This window comes from Pleurodeles waltl, chromosome 8 (assembly GCF_031143425.1).
Source record: "Pleurodeles waltl isolate 20211129_DDA chromosome 8, aPleWal1.hap1.20221129, whole genome shotgun sequence".
NCBI classification, from domain to species: domain Eukaryota; kingdom Metazoa; phylum Chordata; class Amphibia; order Caudata; family Salamandridae; genus Pleurodeles; species Pleurodeles waltl.
In genome coordinates, this window is record NC_090447.1 from 988018452 (window position 1) to 988039424 (window position 20973).

Genomic DNA, 20973 nt, shown 5'->3' on the forward strand with positions numbered 1-20973 from the left:
AGAGAGATCAAAAACGTAATAACAAGGTTGTTAGTGGATATGAAGACTAATTTTTTAAATGTTATTTCATTGTAAACAAATGAAGAATAAGGAAGTCTAATGGCAACAAAGAGCTTAAATATTGCAGTATTGAGTGTCAGTGTTTCCGATGTTTTCTTCAGAATGTAATATTTCTTCATAGCATTCAAATAAGCTCATTTTATAAAGATTTGAAAATTTAACGGCGGCATTCATTCATTCTTTTCTAGATGGAATGCATTTGTTTTTACACCAAGATTACATAATACCACATTGTCAATCATGACCAAAAAAGAGAGGTACTGGTTTCATATATTTAGTGTTATAGTGCCCACTTTACTTCTTTCCTGCTATTAGCATAATCACAACTCCCTTTTCTGATGTCTTTGTAACGCAAAGTATGCATATTTCTGATGGATACTCATAATCGCAGATTTCTTACCTTTTGACTACCCTGAGGCACCAGAGTGGATCTGCAGATTTTGTTTTAGCAATCCCTTCCATGCCTGAAATGGCTTTGTTCATCTCTGTCGGGTTCATCCCAGAAACGACAATCAGGGCATCTCTTTGCCACCTCTTTGTGCTGACATCAGTCTCTTTCTTTATGTGCCTTCTGATGCGCATCCAGAGATCATTCCTCCACTTTTTATTTGGCCTGAAGGACCAAACCTTTTAAAATGTTTGTGGTTTTTTCAGTTTGTAAAAGGTATGTCTCCCCCAAAGGCAACAGGTTTCAAACCCTGTAAGGACAGCATCAAACTGATGTCAGTTATGGACCCTCACATCGTCTGTCTCTGATGTCTGGGCTCTTGAATGCCTTTGGATGCATCTGAAGGCCATCCAGGCTGGCAAGATCAAACTCTCCATTGACAAGCACTGTCCAAATGACTTGTCATTCTCTAGGTTGAGGATGTGGGCACATTCTCAAAGCCATTTCCAAGAGAGATCATTCTTAAAATCAAGGTTAAGTCAAAGGAAAAGAAGCATAATAATTTCAAACATGACTCCCCCACGCCCAACCACTCTCCCCAGACAACGGATAACTTCAACTTGTGGTCTCTCTCTCTGACCTCGAAACTGATCTTGGTTTTAGTCTCAATCCGTTCTGGGATTCCAGGCCCATTGGTCATCGAGATGCAAACCCAAGCCTTCAAGGAAGACATGGAGCATATAGTTTGTACCCAACCAGATGCTTTGGAGCACCTCCAGGCCCCACGGATCCAAGGACACCTCCATTAGGTTTACTTCAAATGGATCCTCCCTTGAATGTGCCCCTTGACTGTGTTCTGGGGTGAGCCCCAACTCTGGGGTTTAACGCCTGCTCCAACACCCCCATACGGTACCAACATCAGTGCTGGTCCCCCAAGCATCGATGCCTGGAGAGGTGCCACCAAGGCCGGAGGAAGAACCAATAGTTTTATCAAACTCTGAAGTGAATCTACCGCAACCTAATTCAAAGTTGCGCTCCTCCCTCAACTTCTAGCTTAACCCCAGTCTGAGTCAGTACTTCTCCAGTTCATACAAGCACTCAGAACTGGAGCCACAGGACTATGATGCTGACGACGGATAACTTTGTCAACTAAAACTTATTTGTGGCCAGTGTCCTTGATGCATCACTGTATAAATTCCTCAATCGCCCTTCCTCTGAAGATTCTGCCTTTTTTCCTGGTTATAAAGAGAGCAACTAAAATACTTGACTTCCATCAGTGGAAGTAAAGACAAATGTACTTACAGAGGTCCTGCAATCAGGTCATACTTCCCAGTAAGCTGTCTTGCCCTTCAATGAGGTATTGACAAGACTCACTTCTGGGCACCATGGTGAAGCCACGGATCTTGCCTTCCAGTAAACATGGAAACATCCAGGAGCCATAGGCCAGCTCTGGGTGACCCATTTTCTCCTTACACTACCAGCACTTGAAAGCCTGGTAGTGTAGGCCTCTGCTAACAGGCTGAACCCCACCGTGTTTCAGCCACCCCGCCAGACTGAGTCTAAATTCATATAGGTATTTGGCAAATGCATGTTTTCTTTTACTAGCCTTGACCTCAAGTCTGTATATTCCATGGGGATGTTATTCGCACGCACTGAGGGACATAGTAGCCGACATCTTGCCAGCAGTACCTGATGAGCTTTGAGGCACAATACTTCACTGCATTTGGATTGATGGTAGAAAGGTCTCCCTATCTCACCACAGCTGACGGTCATGGCAGATACATTGTTGGTTTTTTGGGAAGGCCATCAGGGAGAGGTAGAGATCAGAGGACTGTGGTCTCTGGCAAAAAACTGCCTTCACATCAATCTGTCTAAGTTGAGGGTGACTCGCTGGGCATTGAAAGCCTGCCTCTAGTCCATCAAGGGTGATCGAGTCCAGGTACTCACTGACCACACCACTGCTATGTGATACTGCAAAAAAGCAAGGCTGAGTGTGGTTTTGGACTCTGTGCCATGAGGTCCTGTGATTCTGGAACTTGCCGGGCGATCAGGGTATCCAACTGGTCATGCAGCAGCTCGCAGAATCTTTAAACGCCAGGGTGAATAAACTCAGTCTGCATTGCCTAGCAGATTACAAATGGTGGCTGCATTTACAGGTGGCCTTACTCTTTTCACCACAGCCGAGAACCAGTGTCCAAACCTTTGTGTGTTGAAGTTCCCAGGGTCGTTCTCAGTCAGAGACACCTTTTGCCTGGGTAGGGCTTAGGACTTCTGTACTCCTTCCTGCTTCTCCCTCTTTTGCCCAAAGTTTTGAAGATCAAGACGACTGGCCCAAGTTGTCCTAGTGGCTCCGGATCAAACCATAAGATTGTAGTACCCAGAACTTTTGGCATGAGCATCTGTCTTCAGATCTGGCTGCCACTTTGGGAGGATCTTATGTCGCAACAGCAGGGCAGGGTTCTGCGCCCAAGCCTGCACAACTTACATCTCCATGCTAGGAGAGTGGCAGAAGTTGATGACCTTTTGACCCCGGGTCAGGTGTCCATAGGATAACATGGGGAAGTCACGGTTAGAGTTTTTATGTTTCAGGAACGCTCCCATAGAACCCTGAGGAAACCTGTAGGGACAAGGAAGTTTCGAGGGTGCTCCCACTCGTGGAATACCCAGAGAAGTGGAGTACCTACAACAGGGAGCCCAAGTGTATCAGGGTGAAGTTGTTTCAGAACCTGCCTTTGAAGTAAATGGGGACCTCAACTGTCCAGCTGCTGTTGTGACCTGTGGACCAGATAGGTGGTGCCAAGGTATGAATTCCATAGAGGAGGACCTACGGAGAGAGAAGACAGAGTCCAGACCACTCGGAGATGCACAGGGGGTGCAGGAGGGTAATGCCCACCCTTCTTGTGGAGGCTTTCCTGTTGGACGGTTTTTGTGGAGATGTAGCTGAGGCATCCGGGTTACGCATAAGGATCCAAGGAGTCGTCAACGAGCTGTTCCACGCTGATCGTCAAATTGCTAAATGTTCAGTGGCCAGCAGAACCACCAGCAAGCCTTGGCTATGCAAAAATAGAGATGCAAGCAGGATTGCAAAGGGGGGAGGGGCAGCAAGGGACACAACCTTTACTGGTAAGTCAGGGCCAGCTCTTAGTAAGAAGGAGAGCCAACAGGAATCGATGGAGACCTTAGGAGGTCCCACTGGCAGCAGGCACAGGGAATCGCAAAGCAGCACAAAGAAGATAGATGCTCATGTTGCGGGAGTTGAAGGGAGGATGTTGGTCTTGGAGCTGTGTGATGCTTGAGGTTGGGGCTTTTTGAAGCTAGGAGGTCTTCATACTGAAGTGTCAACAAGCCTTGGCAACAACAGATGCGGTGCACAGGGGTTCTGTTCTAGACGGCAGATCAGACCTATGGAGAGCCACAGAACCACCACCTGTGTTGCACAGCCTTGAAGGGGCCATGGGAGAGCAGGATCCACTAACCAGTCATCAACATTGAGGTGCCTGCAGATGCAGGGGGTGACCCCTTCACTCCAAGGGAGATTCCTTCTGGATGTCCTTAGTGCAGGCAAGGTCCTTGTGACTCTGGATGATGCACGACTATGGAAGTTGCAGAGTCCTTGCACTACTCGGGGACAAAATTGCAGTAGTAGCCCCCCTACCTGTTGCAGTCTTGCCTTGGTTCCTGGTGAAATCCAGCAGCAGAATCCAGTGTCCAGGTCGCAGAAGCAGTCTTGAGGATGAATCTTGTAGAAGAATCTAGTTGATGTATCTTGATGTATCTTGCAGACTAATCTAGGGTCCCACTCTGAGTAGCCCTTAAGTAACCCTGGAAGGGAGTTGGATGACTGCTGCAGTGATCCACCTATTGGGGAAGGATCAGGGACACTACTGTGGTGGACTGACCAGTCAGATGCTCCTAGGGACCTCTGCTCATCTTACTTCTAAGATGGCAGAATCAAGTGGCCACCTGGCAGGGCTCTGGGCATCTCGCTAGGGGAGGAGCTGGACAGGGGGGGGTGGTCACTCCCCTGTCCTTTGTGTGTTTTCACACCAAAGCGGGAGCCAGGGCCTCCTGCACTGGAGGAGAACAGTTTTGCAACTGAGGGCACCGAATGTGCCCCTCAAAGCAGTCTGGTGACGCTCAGGAGCACCCCCACCCCACGCCAGCCCAGAACAGACATGCTCTTCAGACATCTTCTGGCCAAACTGCAAGTTGCATCTATATCTGTCGGTCATTCGCCTTGTGGTGTAGGCCTTTATTGGATCTTTTTGCAACCACTGACAACCATTAGTGATGTGCATTTGCGCTCTGCTGTTTCCATCTCAAGGCTTCATAGGGGATATGCCCATCCTTCCTTAGGACTTTGGTGCCCTTTATACATTTTCGTCTGCACTTGTGCTGCTGATTCCCTGAGTTCAAAGGGCCCAGGATGGACTTGGCTCAGCTCATCTTGGTAGCCCTGTACTGAGCACACAATTTCTGCTACTGCGAGCTTTGGAGTCTCTGCTCTTCCTTACTCTTCAGGGGGTCATGCTATCCCAGGAACAGGGCAGAAAACCAACTGAGTCTTTTTTGTTCTTTGTGGGGGAAGTGGTAGATGGGATCCGGCCACATATTGTCTATCAAGTTCATCCATTCTGATGGCTAGGCAACATTTGAGAGCTGGTGCAAGGTCCGTCAGGTCAATCCACTTCAGACTAAGCTTTCTGATGCACTTCTGTTTACTCTGTCTTGCTCATCAAGACCTTACCATGGGCACCATTATCTTTTGTCTGCCCTTTAGGCCTTTCTATGTTTGCCTCATCAACCTTCTTTATGAAAGTCAGCAGTTGTAATGCTTTTTGTTAAGGAGCTTACTTGTGTCATCTTATGCCACAGTGTGATCGTAATTTGTTCCTGTATGTTTTGGATGTGCACAACTTTTGAACCAGTGCAGAGCTGTTCTTTGGATGGCAGACTGTAACTCATTGCGATAACTTTGGCAGTGAACTTCAGTGAGCTGCTGGTACAGTCAGTACTGCTGCTGCATACAAACTGTTTCCAGACAGGGTTAGTCCTCTGGACTTGGCCATCCTTTCTTCCAAAATTGGTGACTCCATTCCATGTGGGGTACTCAGTTATCCTCCCTGCTTTTTCTCCCTACTACATCTGTCTAAGGAGGGGGAGAAGCTTCATCAATTAAATCCGAAGAGAGCACTTAGTGGTTTTTTAGTTTGAATAGTTTTTATTGTATTTTCTCTAAATGAGCCAAAGGAAAAATAAGCCTTTTTAATGAGTGGTGGGCATAGGCACCAGTTAACAATTGTCACATACCTCCCCTCCACCCCCCTCGAATTCCCACCCCCATCACTTGGGCCACCCTTACACATTTCAAACCAGTCGTTAATCATCAGTCCTCCAAGGGCACAGAGGATCCAATTCGCGGAATTAATGTAGAACTGAGCAGTACAAGGGCTTGCAGCTGCTGGGGGGCAGATTCTACCCCTAAATCTTTGTTCAAACAAGGGCTAACTGGATGGCACAATTTAAGGAAGAGTTTAGATTTATCAGGAGGGTCATAAGCCAGCTTCTTGTGCCCAACGAAATGCCCAACTTTACGGAGCTAGAGCTCATAGTTTGGCATCACGGATTTCCTCCATAAGGAGAGGATGGTGTGCTTAGTTGCCAGTAGGAGATGACAGATCTGCTTGCCAGCTGTTAAGCGGAGTGAGTAGAAAATCTCTGATGGTCTGCTAAGCACGGCCAGCTAGGGAACTTTATCAGTCTCATGACATTGAATCTGAGCGATAGCAAGAAATATTTTGTCCAAGAACTCCCTTAAGAGAGATGGTAGGACCACAAAGTGTGTTGGATAGGACCCTATTCTCTGTAACCTCGCCATCAAGTATCGCAATGAGTGGGATTAATGACATTAAGCTAGGTAGGGGTAAGGTGAAAGCAAAATAATAATTTGTACTAAATCTCCCTACCTTGGCGTGATGTGTAAAATTGTTAGTATGAAGGAAAAACTCATGCCATAATGCCGGATCAAGTGAGATATTAAGGCCTTTTTCTCATTGCACTTCAAAAGGTGCTTTGCATGAAATTGTTGGATAGTTGAGGATGCTAGAAGACCAGGGGCTTAGTCGACGTAAGGCCCTGCAGGAATTTTTGAAAAAGTGTGAGAGTGCTGGTTGTGCAGCCTTTATAGTGGGGTTTTCCAACGCAGTGCTTAATTTGAAAAGAGTGGAAGCATTCATACTTGGGGACCCTGTATTTGTATTTGATGTCCTCGAAAGACTTGAAAGCACCATTTACGTATAAGTCTTGATGATGGAAACAGTCACTGGACCTCTAGATTTGAAAGTCACAAGTGCACATGCCTTGTGTGAAGTCTGTGTTCACCACAATGGGCTTGAGTGGGGCATGAAAAAAGTGAGGCCTTCTCTCTGTGCAACGGAGTGCCGCACAGCAAGTATGGCCCAGATACATGGGGGACATACAACAGTCAACCTCTCATACTTTTGGTGACCCGATACGTCACCTTTTAGTCTGGCAGCCAGCTTTAGGTCAACATAACACCATTGCATGCCCATTTCTACCTTTAACCAATCAATTTGCATAGTTGTAAGGGTTGTTGAGAGTGAGATTCGAGACCCCCAGCCCACTCTGCCTGGGATGCCTCATGTATGCCTTTGCTGCAAGTCATGATCGGTCACTCACCCATCTGTAATTCATGCAAATTGATTGTAGGTGGGAGATATCTTTTCTCCTAGGAGGAAGAGGTATGGCTTGGAATAAATACGGAATGCAAGGCAGGAGGGTCTTTTGGGGTGTGGAGGTGCGTCCCGCTCAAGAAAAAGAGTGATTCCTCCATGCTGCTAGTGAAGATTTAGCCTCATGCACAAGAAAGTCAAGGTTAATTGTTGCGCATGTTTGAAGTTCGGGTATCAGTGGGATGCCTAACTACCTGACTAAGTCAGTGGACCAGCGGAATGGTGTAGCAGAGTTCAGCGAGTTGGCCAAAATGTTGCCTTCTGCAAGGACCAAACCCTCCAATTTAGTCATAATAATTTGGAGGGCTGCAACTCCTCGCAGTTCCTTCAGCAGAGAAATGAGGGCCTGAAGTGATTGTTTTAGCTCAGTGAAGGTGAGAAGGAGGTCATCCGTGAAAGCAGATGGCTTAAAGGTGTCACAGCAGAATGAAAAACCATGTGTTGGCGAGTTGTCTATAATTTTTTGCAGGAGGGTTCTATGTAAAGATCAACCAAGAGTGGGGACAGGAGCAAAGCTGTTAAGTACCTCAATGAACAAATATGGAATCTGAAGCCTGACCATTAACTCTGATTCTAGCTTTGGGGGTGTTGTAAAAAACGGAGATCGAGCCAAGGATTCGAGTGCCCAGGACAAACTTCTGCAAGATATCAAAGAGCATACCCCACTTCACTCTTTCAAACTCTTTTTCAGCATCAAGGGACAGGAGGACCGCCACTCTACCCTTTTTCCAGGCAATATAAATCAAATGCAGGGCATGTTTGGTTTTATCACTGGTAGCTTGATTGAGAACACAGCCATCCTGATGAGAGTGAATCAAAACAGGAAGCAGCCTGTGTAACATATTGGCCAGTACCTTGGCAAGGAGCTTGAGGTCCAAATTAAGTAAGGAAATTGGCAGACAAGGGCAAGCATCGATCCTTGCCCTGTCTAGAGATCAATGCAGTAGCATTTATGGGTAGCATCCCTAATGGCAGTTAAGTCATTAAAAGAGAAGTTGGGAGGAGTTAGGGACTAAATCTCCTGTAGAATTGTATGGTAAACTCATTTGAACCCAGAGCTTCATAAGCCCCAATTTGGTTAATGCCCCCCGAGCACCTCAGCAGTAGGTTCATCCACATCTGTTGTGGACATGGCAGAAAGACAAGGGGGGGTGATAGATTCCACGCAATAGTGTCACAAGGCTCGAGAGTGTAATTTAGACCTTGGGTTTTTTATCGATCGGACTAAGTAGCAGGAGTGGATGACCAGCTGTTTGTTTGATTACCCAGTGCAAAGAAGTGAAGGGCAGTACAGGAATGGACCTTACTGAGATTGAGCTTCCTTTGACAAGGAGGAGACTTATGTCTGCTTTCAGGCTTATTCTGCCAGAGCCAAGGCTGCACTAAAGATTTGACTAGAGGTATTCTTGTGCTGGACATGTGCCAGGTTGATACTTGGGCATCTGCTCATATGTTCACCAGGCACTGTGGTATCAATCATTAAGACTTTGGGGTGGCGGGTCATTTTGCTTACTCAGTTCTGCATGGCTTCCTGGTGTCCATTGCACTCCTCAGACCTACCATTGTTTGGATGGTACTGCTTGGTTTTCTGTTCAAAAGTATCTGTTAGATGTCGTCATCTAACAGATACTAAGTTAAGTTACTTAGCTTCGGTAATGCTCATTGTGGTGGATACAGTCGATGTATACTGGGTTATAAGGTCCCATTTAATATTTAGCACACTGTCTGATATTCAGATTTTGTTTGTTACCCCGGTTCTGAGGGTGCCAACATTTCATATTTTTTATTAAAACGAATGTATGCACTCAGGGATGGTGTCTTTATTTGGCCCCACCTTGCCACCCCCGAAGAGGGGATGAATTTGCCACAGAGGTTGAGGGTGCTATATATTTCCTGCTATTGCAGGAAAAACTTCCACATCCGGTCTGGCACCTGGAGGGGAATTCAAGAGATGGGGTGTCTGCGGTTATATAGCATATCCACCAAAAAGAGCAATACCTAAGGTAAGTGTTTGCTTTGATTGAAATCAAAACCTGCATTGTTTGAAAATGTCTGGAACAGTGTTGGCTGTGCTGTTGGTGGGGTGGAGATGAGATTTCTGACATTTTTTCCTTTTTTACGTAGTGTACTTAACACAAGTACTTATTTATAATATTATAGGTGTACTTTAAGGAAAAGGTTTATCAAGAATATTCGGATGTATGTATAACGTCAATGTTGTGTTAAGCACTTAAATATGACTGTAATTGGAGGATGGTGATAAATTATTTTCCAACTTAACATAAAACTTTCCTTATCAAATGTTTCTGTTTATATCATTACAGTTTGCATTACAAAATAATCAGCTTCTCTGCCTTTATTAATCTGTACCTCAAAGTTGACATAATCATTGTAAAAGAAAATGAATTACATTTCTGACTGTAGACTTTTTCCTTGCATGACACAAATCTAGTCTTTACACTGGGACATACCGTGTTTTACCAAGCCCCATTTTGGTTGCTTTTTCAGTCAGAAGCAAAACTTTGTACGCTGTAAAACAAATCTCTGGCTTTCGTGCCCAGTAAATGGCATGACACACTACATCCATTTAGCGCTTTTGACTTTTGCTATAGTGCTTGGTTAACCTGTGGTAAAATAGAGCAGGCCTTGACTGTTATTTCTGTTTGCTATTAAATGTATTCAACACAAGTGAAAAAATGTAATTTGGGAAAGTCACTGTAATTTGAAACATCTCCATCATATACTCTGTTTCCATTTCTTCGTTGATATTTCTTTTTCCTCAAACTTTGTTGCTCAGAATGTCTTTAATGCTAGCCAAGGAGTCAGGGATAAGGACTTAAGTTCCAGGACCTCTAAAGTGTTTTTTACCCAGGTGAGTACTTTCAGAAATAGCTTTCTTTCTGTACTGATCATTTCATCATCTTTTGGTTGGGATTCAGCTCTCCTGTTATGTGAACCTTTTACTCTGTCGTATTTGTCCCTGTGGTTTTAGTAGCACATGAACCACTACTGTTTAACAGCAGCACACAAAGTTCAAACATTTTCATTTTGGTATATGTTTAATTCAATTGTTCCTTCTAATGTGTAGTGTTTTGTCTGTAAATCACCTATGCAAATCATAATGTCCTTTTTGTGTTTTCCTATAAATGGCTAAATTATTATATATTTTATAAACGTTAGAATTCTAATTAGAGTTGTTGTAGGTTAGTGACAAGGTAAAGCTGAAAAGGTACTTAATTCAAATCCTATTTGCAGTCTTAATATCGCTTCTACACTCCTCTCTAGAAGGATCAGTGGACATAAACAGGCTGAAGGTTAGGTAAGAGAGCTTTATCTTGTCAAGTTGCACACAAAACAGATGTGGCTGTAATATTTATGACATCCTCCCAATAATGAAAGTTATTTTTAAACAACATAGAAACAAAATTAATTTTTAAATGACTCTGCCTTTTGTTTACAGTCTAACCTTAGCACAGTTGATTCCCTGAAGGTTCCTCTTTAAACACTCCTTTTAATTGATGCATGTTCCCAAAGGTTCATCATCACTCAAAATATCCCTAGGTGTCAGACTGTGTTCAGACACTTTCAGGTCCAGCAATGGGATGCTTGGTGGTGCCCCAACTGGTCCTGTGATGAGCTGCCAAAATGTCACTGGGGTAATTGCATTGGCTTCATATAAGCCCAATGATGCCAGCTAACTTTTTACCACATGCACTATAGATGTTTGGATTTAAAGCGCTTCATGTTCTATATTTGTGTCTCTTAAGTTTTTCCTCTGTTTTTTAAATAAATTTTTGTGGTGCAACATCACTGTCAAAGCCCTGTTTCCGACCCTGTATTAAGTGCAGCAACTGATGTCAGTGACTGACCTTTCCCTTGACATGAGCATGTGTGGTGTCTGTTGTTAAGCCATAACTCCCAAAACATGTTCCTCTTGATGGCACATGCACCACAAGGCTATAAGGGCAATAGTGTAAACTCATGGCAGTCAAATATGAGTCATGATTCTCTATCCCACCTAAAGTTCTGGGATAGGAAGAGTGGCAAAATATTTCCCCTCTATCCTCATTCTGAATCCAAAAAGAAGCAGGATCCACTAATCCTCATGCAAACCCTTGTCAGCTTTAAGCTTCAGGATCCAGAGCCAAAGCACTGATGTTAAGTGCCATTTCTGACTCTGTCCTTCACCTGTCTTAAGGAATCACCAGCATTCATTGTCATGGTATCCATCTGTTTCTGACCTGAAAGAACTATTTTTGTCAAGAGGTTATTATGAAAGTGTTCACTACTAATGGTTTACCCAATACTCCATTGTTTGTTATGCCTTCTTGAGATGCTATCTCAACTAAGATGTACCCATGCCAGTCTATGGCCTCAGCATTTTAGCAATTACTTTAAAGTATTCTAAGGCTGCTCACCGCACACCATTTTATGTTGCTGTGCCAATGCCTTTGGCTAAGTCTCCCTTTAGACACTTAGCTGTTACCTGCATGGCTTTAATAATAGCAAAAATGCACTCTTTTCACAATGCTCCCTTGTTGAATGTAAAGACCCAAACTGTTTTGACTTGCCATAAAATGTACTCCTGAGGAACTCTACAGCCTCTCGAATTACTAGCCTCTCGAATTACTTATGCACAGCAGATTAGCCAAGCTTTTTCCACGCTATTATTTATTCTCTTTAGTTGGTCACCTTCCTCCTAGCTGGCTTCCAGAATTTTACTGGGCTAGATACCACCCAGTATGTTAAATGTCTGGTTCTATTGGCAAATCATTTGAATGATTTATTCTGTTTGAAGTGATGACCAAGGCGACTTTTACCATGGATATTATGCTGCTTGATTCAGAGTCTCAGAGCAATATGGTGACTGACACCGTAGCTTGGAGGTAATGAGGCCAAAGCTCTTTATGCCATTGAATTAAGTTTTTCTTGAGTCGATTTCTGCAGCGTGGCAGAAGCTTTCCTTGGTTTTTGACAGTGGTTAAGGAGGTGACCCACAAGCACAGATTTGCCCCCATAGATCCCCAGTACCTAAAGGTGAATCTCACCTTTGAGACTTCCCGAAAGCCAAGTAGCCCAAGAACACCTGGCTAAGACTAAGCCCATGTAATTTCCATCCAGTGCTTCAGGTAATGATTTTCGGAAATGGAATGTTTGAGAATGAAAACTTTACTTTTTCAGTGCAGCTCGTCTTGTAAAGTGCTTTTTCAGCACCAAACCACCGTAACAGATACACAGTTCGTTTGAACAGTTAATCCCCAACAACATAGAGCTGTCTTGGGACTCTGTTGGCTCTTTTTACAAGAGGTAGAGTGTGAATACCCATTCTTCAAAGATAGATAGCGGTGGCTGACATTGATCAGAATTTTACTTGGAACTCTACTAATTCCTTTACAAAACAGTGCCATTAGGATTGCAAATTAAATTTAGCCTCATCACCCTCCATCAGTTTTCGTTGTTGTTCATCAGACCTGCCTCCTTTAAAGCCTACTAAGGAATTATTCAAATTGGTGAGGAGTCTGTGAGAAGAAGTATCCATTAGAATAACAAGTTTTTTATATGTGGTTTTATATAGTGCAACCCTAGCTACAAAGCAGTGGAGCACTGTGATGGATTATTTGATGGATGCCCTCATCATTCTGCAGATTCCTCATTGCTTTTTCTCCCCTGTCTCTCAGTATGCAGTTGAGGTTTTTTCTAACAGTTTTTCTAAACTATGCTTTGCTTGCCTGTGTATTCTTCTTCTACCCTCTTTGGGTATGAGAGGTAAGGCAGAACTGATACAGAGGTGTAGTGCAACACACTGATGCCATGGCAGTTCAACCTGAGCTGGAACTATGTATCCCTCTTTGCTAGTAGTAAATGTATCTGAATGCTTTAGGATAGTGGCAATCCGAAAAATCATTACCGCAGATAAGTTATCTGTAAGTCACCTGTTCATACCTATTAACTGAGTGTTTCCATTGCCCTGGAGAGCCACTGAGGTAATGAAAATGATTTTGAAAGAGAGGAGAGTTTACTTATTTTCACTTAATGGTTCTCCAGATAGGCCCTGAGTGCAGCTGCCGGCAAATATTGAAAGAATGAAGAAATAAATATTACAATTAGAGACTGTATTATAAGCGAATTAGAGACTGTATTTTAACCTTTGTTGTGTAACTTTATGTAATAAATGTTGTTCTATAATTCCTCTTCAGAACACTTACCATAATTTTGACAGCCAATTAAAATCCATCCCTGGCACTTACAAACCTTGCAGTGTCAGACTAATGGGACTACAAACAACAAAAAGAGGACATTGATGTGTGGTCAGTGTGGAAATAAAGAACTCAGAAACAATCTGTTAGTGTAGTGGAGAGGGGTGGTTTTGTCCTTTATTTCTTCAGTCCCTATGAGCTTTCAAAGACTGCTTTCTATTGCAACATACAGGATATTCACACTGAGAAATCTGATGCCTCTTAAAGTGGACTAAATGGCTTAACTTTATTGAATGCCCTAACTCTGCCTACAAGGGCCTGCTTTGTTTCAAAAACTCAGGCTGACCCCTAGCATTGAGTAGTAAAGTTAGTCTTCTTGAGGTCCAAAACAATGTTAGCATTGTTTACCAAGCTTTGATCCACTTCTCCTGAACTCATCTGGATTCCCCATTAAACTAAATATTCTGATAAATCTGTACATTTCCAAAGATTGACTAAAAACCCCACAGACATCATGAAGGCCATTTGGAGTAGATATGCCTATGCTCAAGAACGAGGAGTAGTGCCAGATAATAGAATAGTAGCTAACAAGTAGAATGCCAGAGTTTAATGATAGGAAGGAGAAAGTAATGTTCAAAAGGCTTCGGTAAGTAATCTGACAGGCCCAACATCCTATTATGGTTTGGTACATATCATTTCTACTATGAACCTTTCTTGGTGTTTTCTACAGCCTATCTTGAAATATGCTAGTGTTGATATTCCTATACTGCAAACTGAAATTATGGTGCCTTGGTAATAACCATGAGATGTGTTTGAGTCATGCTCACCTATGTAGCATTAAGCTTTAAAAGAGAACAATGCTGTGATTTGTATGGCAGTTCATAAAGACTCTGTAAGAATGGTGCAGTTCCGTAGTCAATAGGAAGTCCTCTCCTGGTGCAGGGCATGAGATTATATTCCTCCTTCCTCTGTAAAATCCAGTGAGCACATTTAATCCGACTCAGAACCACTGCCTACTCTGGAATGTTTGCAGTCTCATGTAAGCCCTTCAGCCTTCCCAAATACTTTCCTGATCTAGTTCAGACTTTCCAAGAGTCTAACCACCATTGTCTGAGCCATAACATGCACTAGTAACAGATAAGGTTTTCAAAGGGGCAAAAAGGTGTTTTGTCAGTTATCTTTTGAGGGGAAAAGTGCAGAGCATCAAAAAAGACAAACGATGAGAAGCCGTCTTTTGGTTCCATCATTATCTAGGCTCTAAATATGAAGTGTTGGGCATCTCTGAGCAATTCTCAAGTGAGGACAAGTATTATGAGAGTGAGACACAGAGCCTGCTGAGATGTTCAGATGCAAGCATCTTTCCAGACCATGAGGAGTTTGGATACATACACGAGGTGACATTCCTGGGGTTAACTCCAGTCATAGGAATACACTTCTTTTACCTCAATAAACAGGAAGTCCATGGAGGTGTTAGAGGTGCCTTTATATTCCGAGCAACTTTTCAAACGCGTTCACTGAGATATTGGCAGAGAAACAGAATATAGATCATATTCACCCCTCCAGTGAATTTATATACGTTCATTCTGAGCTGTTTCAGAGAAGCCCTTTTCGACTGTGTCCGTATCCAAGTAGGTGGCTATAAAGCACAGACCAGCTTTTTCTGCAGAAAATTTCCTCTCCTTAGCCCGCACTCTGAAAAGTCTAGTTGGAACGCAATAAAGATGAGGCTTTTCCCGGTCTCCGAGTAGAAAATCGAAGTGCCTTGACACAGCGGGAGAAAAAAAGGTTTTCAGTTCCGGCAGTTTTACAGTAAGAACGCAAAATGTTATATCTCTCATGGTAAGGAACTCCCACACTTAATGAGAAATGACAAAACTTGCCACGTCAAACCTCCTAGAGCGTTTGTGGGCACAGTTCACTAGCATGATAAGAGGGGCATTTCATAGGGTTGAAAATTGTGCTCTGTAGTTGCTTTTGAATGTATTTCACAGGTTTACCCACTGAATATAGACAAAGGTAATTGATAATGGTGTTTGACATTAAAAGACTGTTTGATAGCTACACATTAAACTTTGCTAGAGAGTACAAGCAGGGCAGTGCTGTTTCTAAGCTTCTGAGATTGGCATCTCAGATCAGAAAATGGCAATACTATTATTAAGGGCTGCATAAGGTGTAATCACTCAAGCAACAATGTGAAGTGGCAAATCCAACCCCCTGCATAGCAGTATTTGTACAACTACCTAATATGGAAGTGCCACAACTGAACTGTTGGTGCTCGTGTCAGCCTTCTATCCTGAGTGTCAGTATATAATCTTAGACCTGTAAGTCTTTCAGATCGCAAATTGAGGTATTCTTGTTCCTGCTACTTCACCAGTGCAAACATTTTGGTGAAGGAGTTGGAGTCTCTTTAACAGAAAGAAGCATTGATTGTGCGCTATTACCAAAAGAGTGAAAGCTTTTTATTTGCCAGGAAGGGAAAACTTGCATACAAAACTGAGGAAGCATTCAGCAAAGTAATCCTGAAGCAGTTTCTTCAAACACTTAAGGGACAGGAGTGGTTGGTTTCTCCTGTCTTGTAACTTGCTTATTTCCATACAGATCATAGTAAAGGAAGAGAGCATTTCACTAACCACCGATTTATGTTTGAGATTGTGGTAGTAGCCCACCTACAGTGACCAGGAATACACACCTGAAAGCTTATTTGGTCAAAATCAGTAAATCTCATATGACATCAGATCATTGCTTTAGACAATCACCATTTTTCACTATTTGGGCTTTTCAATCAAAGAGAGCAAATCACCCCCAGTAAATTTTCAAATTACTCAGGTTATGTGCCTATGTTTGGATTTTATGGAATAATTGCCATTATCACTCAATACGAAAGTACAAAACATTCTTTAGATGATTTCCCACTTCTTGACCTGATCTGTGCAGGTTGTCTTTTTAGTGCTGAGACTTTTGGACCCAATTTACTCCTGTATTTTCATATGACCTCACGTTCTGCTGAAAAGGAGTCTTCAGCATTAAAAACATTACCTGCAGTGGGAAGATGTCACAGTGAGGATTCTTTTGGCCGTCAGTTTACAGTGGTGGGAATCTCTATTGCCCGAGAGCTGAGATATTCAAAGCATTGAAGTTCGAAGTTACAAAAGTGCTGGATACAAAGCTCCTGCTTTGCAGAGTACATCTGAGCAACATCATGGGAAACTACATACACATTTGTTAGAGTTGATAGTAATATGATTAGCGCTGAAAGCTTTAATCTACTCATGAGTGGAAAAATAGTGTCTCTTTACAGACACCGAAAACATTGGGAGGGCTCTAGCAAGAAGAAGCCAGGCTTTTATTGCTTCGTGCCATAGATGAATATTTCTGCTCAGCATGCTTGGGCAATTAGCCCATGTGGTGGTCTCATTGAATTGTAGTTACTTCACATACTGTCACATTGAAAGCTCATGCTTCATTAATTTTGTTAAACGTTACGTGCTCCTCTTGCTGGACCACTTTAGAAAGGTGCCCCTTTTTTTCACATGATCACCCCCATTTGTTCCTGTTAAACTATACAATTTTGACTGAAGGTGTACTGGATTCATGCTAACTCGGTCCCCAGTGCCAGATCGTTTTCTCTAAAACTGTGAAATTGTTCCCGAATTGGGATTACCTTTGACCCCTCTCCCCCGTAAGTACCTAGTAAATGGTATCCCTGGTACCTAGGGCATGGATACTAAAGAGGATCCTGCAGCATGTATTTTGCCACCCTCCGATACCCCTCACCTAGCACATCCAGACTGCAATTGCATGGTGCATGTTTTGGTGCAACTAAAAATGAAAACAACATGACAAACAGTCTCTGTGCCCTGTCCCCCAACACTGGATGCAATATATGTAAGTCACCCCTACAGCAGGCCTTGCAGCCCTTGGGCAGGGTGTATTATATTACATCTGAGGGCAAATCAGCAAGTGCAGATATGCCCCTGCTATGTCTTTGTCGATTCTCAGACACAGTGAGTGAACAGAGAGGCCATTTTTCGGCACATGTGCTGGACACAGGTCAATATGGGTTCCCTAGCTACATGATGGCTTCATGGAAAATAGGGATATTTGGTATCAAACTTCTCGTATTAATAAACCCTCACTTATTCCAGTGATGGATTTATAAATACATGCACCCAGAGGGCACATCAGAGGTGCTTCTGAAAACCTACTAACTACTGGTGTGCTGACTGATTAGTTTTTAGCCAGCCTGCCACTACCAAACATGAGCCCCAGGGGTGAGAGCCTTTGCTCTTGGTTGATCAGGAACAAAACCTGCTCTTGGAGATTGTTTACACACCCACTGAACAGGATGACCTGCAAATCTGAAGTGCAAGTGAGGGGCCTTCAAAGAAGCCCACCGCCGTTTGTATGCAGATCTGTCTCCTTTCAAAGGAGAGATGCCAACCCTCCTTTTCCAGCGCCCATCTGGCACCTACACAGGTGGGAAAATTAGTAGTCAGAGAGTCGTGCCCACTTCTCAGACCAGTCCCACCCCTATGGTAAATTGTCAGATGTGGACACAACTTTAAAAGGTCTGCCATCTTAATGATAGAGGACATAGGACCTCTAGAACAGAGTTTTACCCACTTCCCTCAGGAAATGGTCATATAGGGGCCATAGTGACCCCAGGAGTAAGTAGCCCTCTGGCTACTAACCTCCACTCCCCTAATGCCCCTAAAATCAGTGTTTAGGCGAGACCCTGGCACCAGGAAATCAGATTCCTGCTGACATATGAGAAAGGACACCAAGAGCCGCTAAGACTGAGGCAGAAGCCCCTGACTAGGCCCAGCTTTGACGGCCTGTCTGCTACTCCCATTGAATTGTGCCAAAATCATCTCATCCTTCAAGTTGCTGTGCTTCCAACAGCCTGGGAGGACTGCCTGCCTTCAATAAAGACCCAGGAACTCCTGTGGAGCAGCTGAGCCGCTGCCTTACATCTTGTTGGCACCCCAAGAGAACCGCGTGGACTCCGGAGCGCTGCAAACCGACACCTGAAAACACCACTGCACCTGTGCCGCCTAGCATGTGTTGAAGTGGCCCAACGGTGCCAGCCTTGTCCCCCAGCCCTCCAGAGACAAAGCCCACCTTGGACGTGCCCACTGTGGACTGACTGACACTGCCAGCAGCCTCTGCCCGCAGGCCCCTCACCTGTGAGTGCTCCCAGTGGAGAAAACTCAATGCCTCAGGACACCTCTGCGCCTGTTACAAAGTCAATCTGCGCCTGTTACCCCTGGCCAATGGAGAAGAGAACCTAAGGTGTCCCCATGTCCCCGAGCATCATAAGAGCTGAGCTCACTTTTTGGTTCAGCCCTTCATGCCTCCCAATCCAAACTGGTAGCCTATTTGTGACTGGACGTATCCCCATAGACTAACATTGGGCACCTAACGCTGTACTGCACCCTGTTGCCCCAGCGCCATCCGGTGTGACCCGTTGGTGTGGCCTTGGACCTTGCCCCATACCTACCTTAAGTCCAGGAGACTGGTCTCAAGTCGCTGTACTATATCTGTATGCAATACTTGTTTTTCCTCCTTAGGATAACATTGCCACTTCTAAAAAGTGTCAACTTTTGAAACCTGAAAGTATTTCACTTGCAAAACGTACTTACCTGATTGTTTTGATTTGGATGCCTAAACATATATAAGGATACTTGTTATCTTTTTAATTTGGTGTGGCTCTCCTTCTTGAGTCGTGTGTGTCTCATTTATTGACTGTGTGCTTGTGGTAAATGTCTAACACTCTTCGTCAAGGCTGCTCGATCACACTACTCCCTAAAACAGCACTTTGAGATTGCTAGAGCAAGCCCCTGTCCACAAGTAAGGGAACCCCTGGACTCTTTGCACAGTATCTCATTTTGTTATATAATATAAAGAGCCAGGTTAAGTTGGCATATGTCAAGTAAAACCTTGAAACTGTCAAAATGTAGCATCAGATGTTCTGAACCCCTATATTATTCTTTTGAATACTCTTTCAAATCTTTGAATGTGTTTGATTCTACTACAAATTTGAAAACACATACATATGCCTACATGATTGGTGTTTTCCTCTTTACACCATGCTATATATATTGAATAACCAATTTGTTTGAGATGTCACTTACAGGCATAACTTAATATTAAGATGTGCTTTTTTAAAACATTGTCTCGAAATAAATCCCTTGTTGGTACTTTTTACCTACCTTATTACAAAGTCAATCTGGACACAACTCATTACATCAAGTTTCCCGTTCTTTTGCTACTCTGAACCCATTCAAATATGGTGTCTGGGGATGTGTGTGTTGAGGGTGATCATTTAACCTTCACTAAACATTTTTTTCCCATCAACCTGATTCCAGAGATGGTTCAGAAAATCAGAAGTAGCTCATTGCCCCAGACTGGGTCATGCCCTGGTCCAATGGATGTCCACATAGCTCTGTCTTTGCAACTAATGAGAGCAGAGTATATTATGGAACTAGACTGGTCCTGAACACCCGGAGTCTGCATGACTGGAACATAAAGGACTGCCTCAAGACTCTTACTCTCCGCATTTGGAGATCCCTTTGACAGCCAGAAGACCATCCACAAAATCTTCCTGCTTCAGCAGATGGGAAATGTCTTACAAAGTGGTGTACAATTAAATTACTAAACCCCTGAGAAGTTTGTTACTACCATCCTTTAGTTTGCAATAGCCCTAGAACCTAAAGGTGTAAGCATTAGTACATTAAACCAGTTTGCATTTACTCCACCGAAAATAGCTTTCTGTTTTAAGCTGCCCATTGTGTACTGATTTCCAAAGTGGATACAAGATTTATTCATTTTATCCCTTGAGAAATCCAACTTGGGACCTGAATTTGGTGCTGATGTTCATTATGGGTCCCTCCTGTTAGCCAGTTCCTATGTGTTCCTTCAACTTAACACTCTTTATTAGTGAGCAAAGTAGGAGAGCTTTCAGCACTGTTTGTTTCTGGTGGACACTAACCACAGACTCTATACCTTTAGAATATTCCCCAGGTGCCTAACTGGATCGAGAAACTGTTCAACAGTGCTCCTGTGCAGTGCTAGGTGGCGCTGTGCTCCTCAGTACTGGTCCAATACCACCTCATAAATCAAGGAGCAGAGCTACATATAAGCACTACCCCTGCATGCTGATGACAGTTTCTTTCTTTCCACATCTTCTGATACGGATGTGGAGCTCTGTTCCAAAATTCTACAGTCATCTGATGACATCTAACCAATAACCCCTTCTAAAAGTACAGGTTTCAAACAATACCAAAAACAGATATCTGTCACGGAGTTGCACAAAGTGTGTATCTGGTGTTTAAGCCCAGGGAATGATTCATTCATGAATCAACTGCACTTTCAGGCACCCACAGGTGATCCAGTACCAGGACGCAAAGCTGTATATTATCAAACACAAGAAGAAGCTGCAGGCTTCAGCTAAGACCATCTTCAGCTCCAAGTCGAGGTTACGGACCCCCACCCGAGGCTGCTCCCTTAAAACCTCTGCTTCGCGATCCAAATCCTCAAGTAAGTTGAAGTCCAAACATAAACACAAGAATACAAG

The 20973-nt window shown here is 43.6% G+C and overlaps 1 protein-coding gene across 17 annotated transcripts in view; it reads left to right on the plus strand.

Annotated features, from left to right (window-relative positions):
* Positions 1–20973, plus strand: part of MYCBP2 (MYC binding protein 2) — a 1769078-nt gene that overhangs the window by 1122513 nt on the left and 625592 nt on the right. For 8 of the 17 annotated variants that reach the window (XM_069205243.1, XM_069205245.1, XM_069205235.1 and 5 more), the window contains one exon: positions 9998–10072. The exons of the other annotated variants lie outside the window; for them this stretch is intronic. In XM_069205243.1, coding sequence (XP_069061344.1) covers positions 9998–10072 — 75 coding nt within the window. The remainder of the gene's footprint in view (positions 1–9997; positions 10073–20973) is intronic. 17 annotated transcript variants of the gene reach the window in all.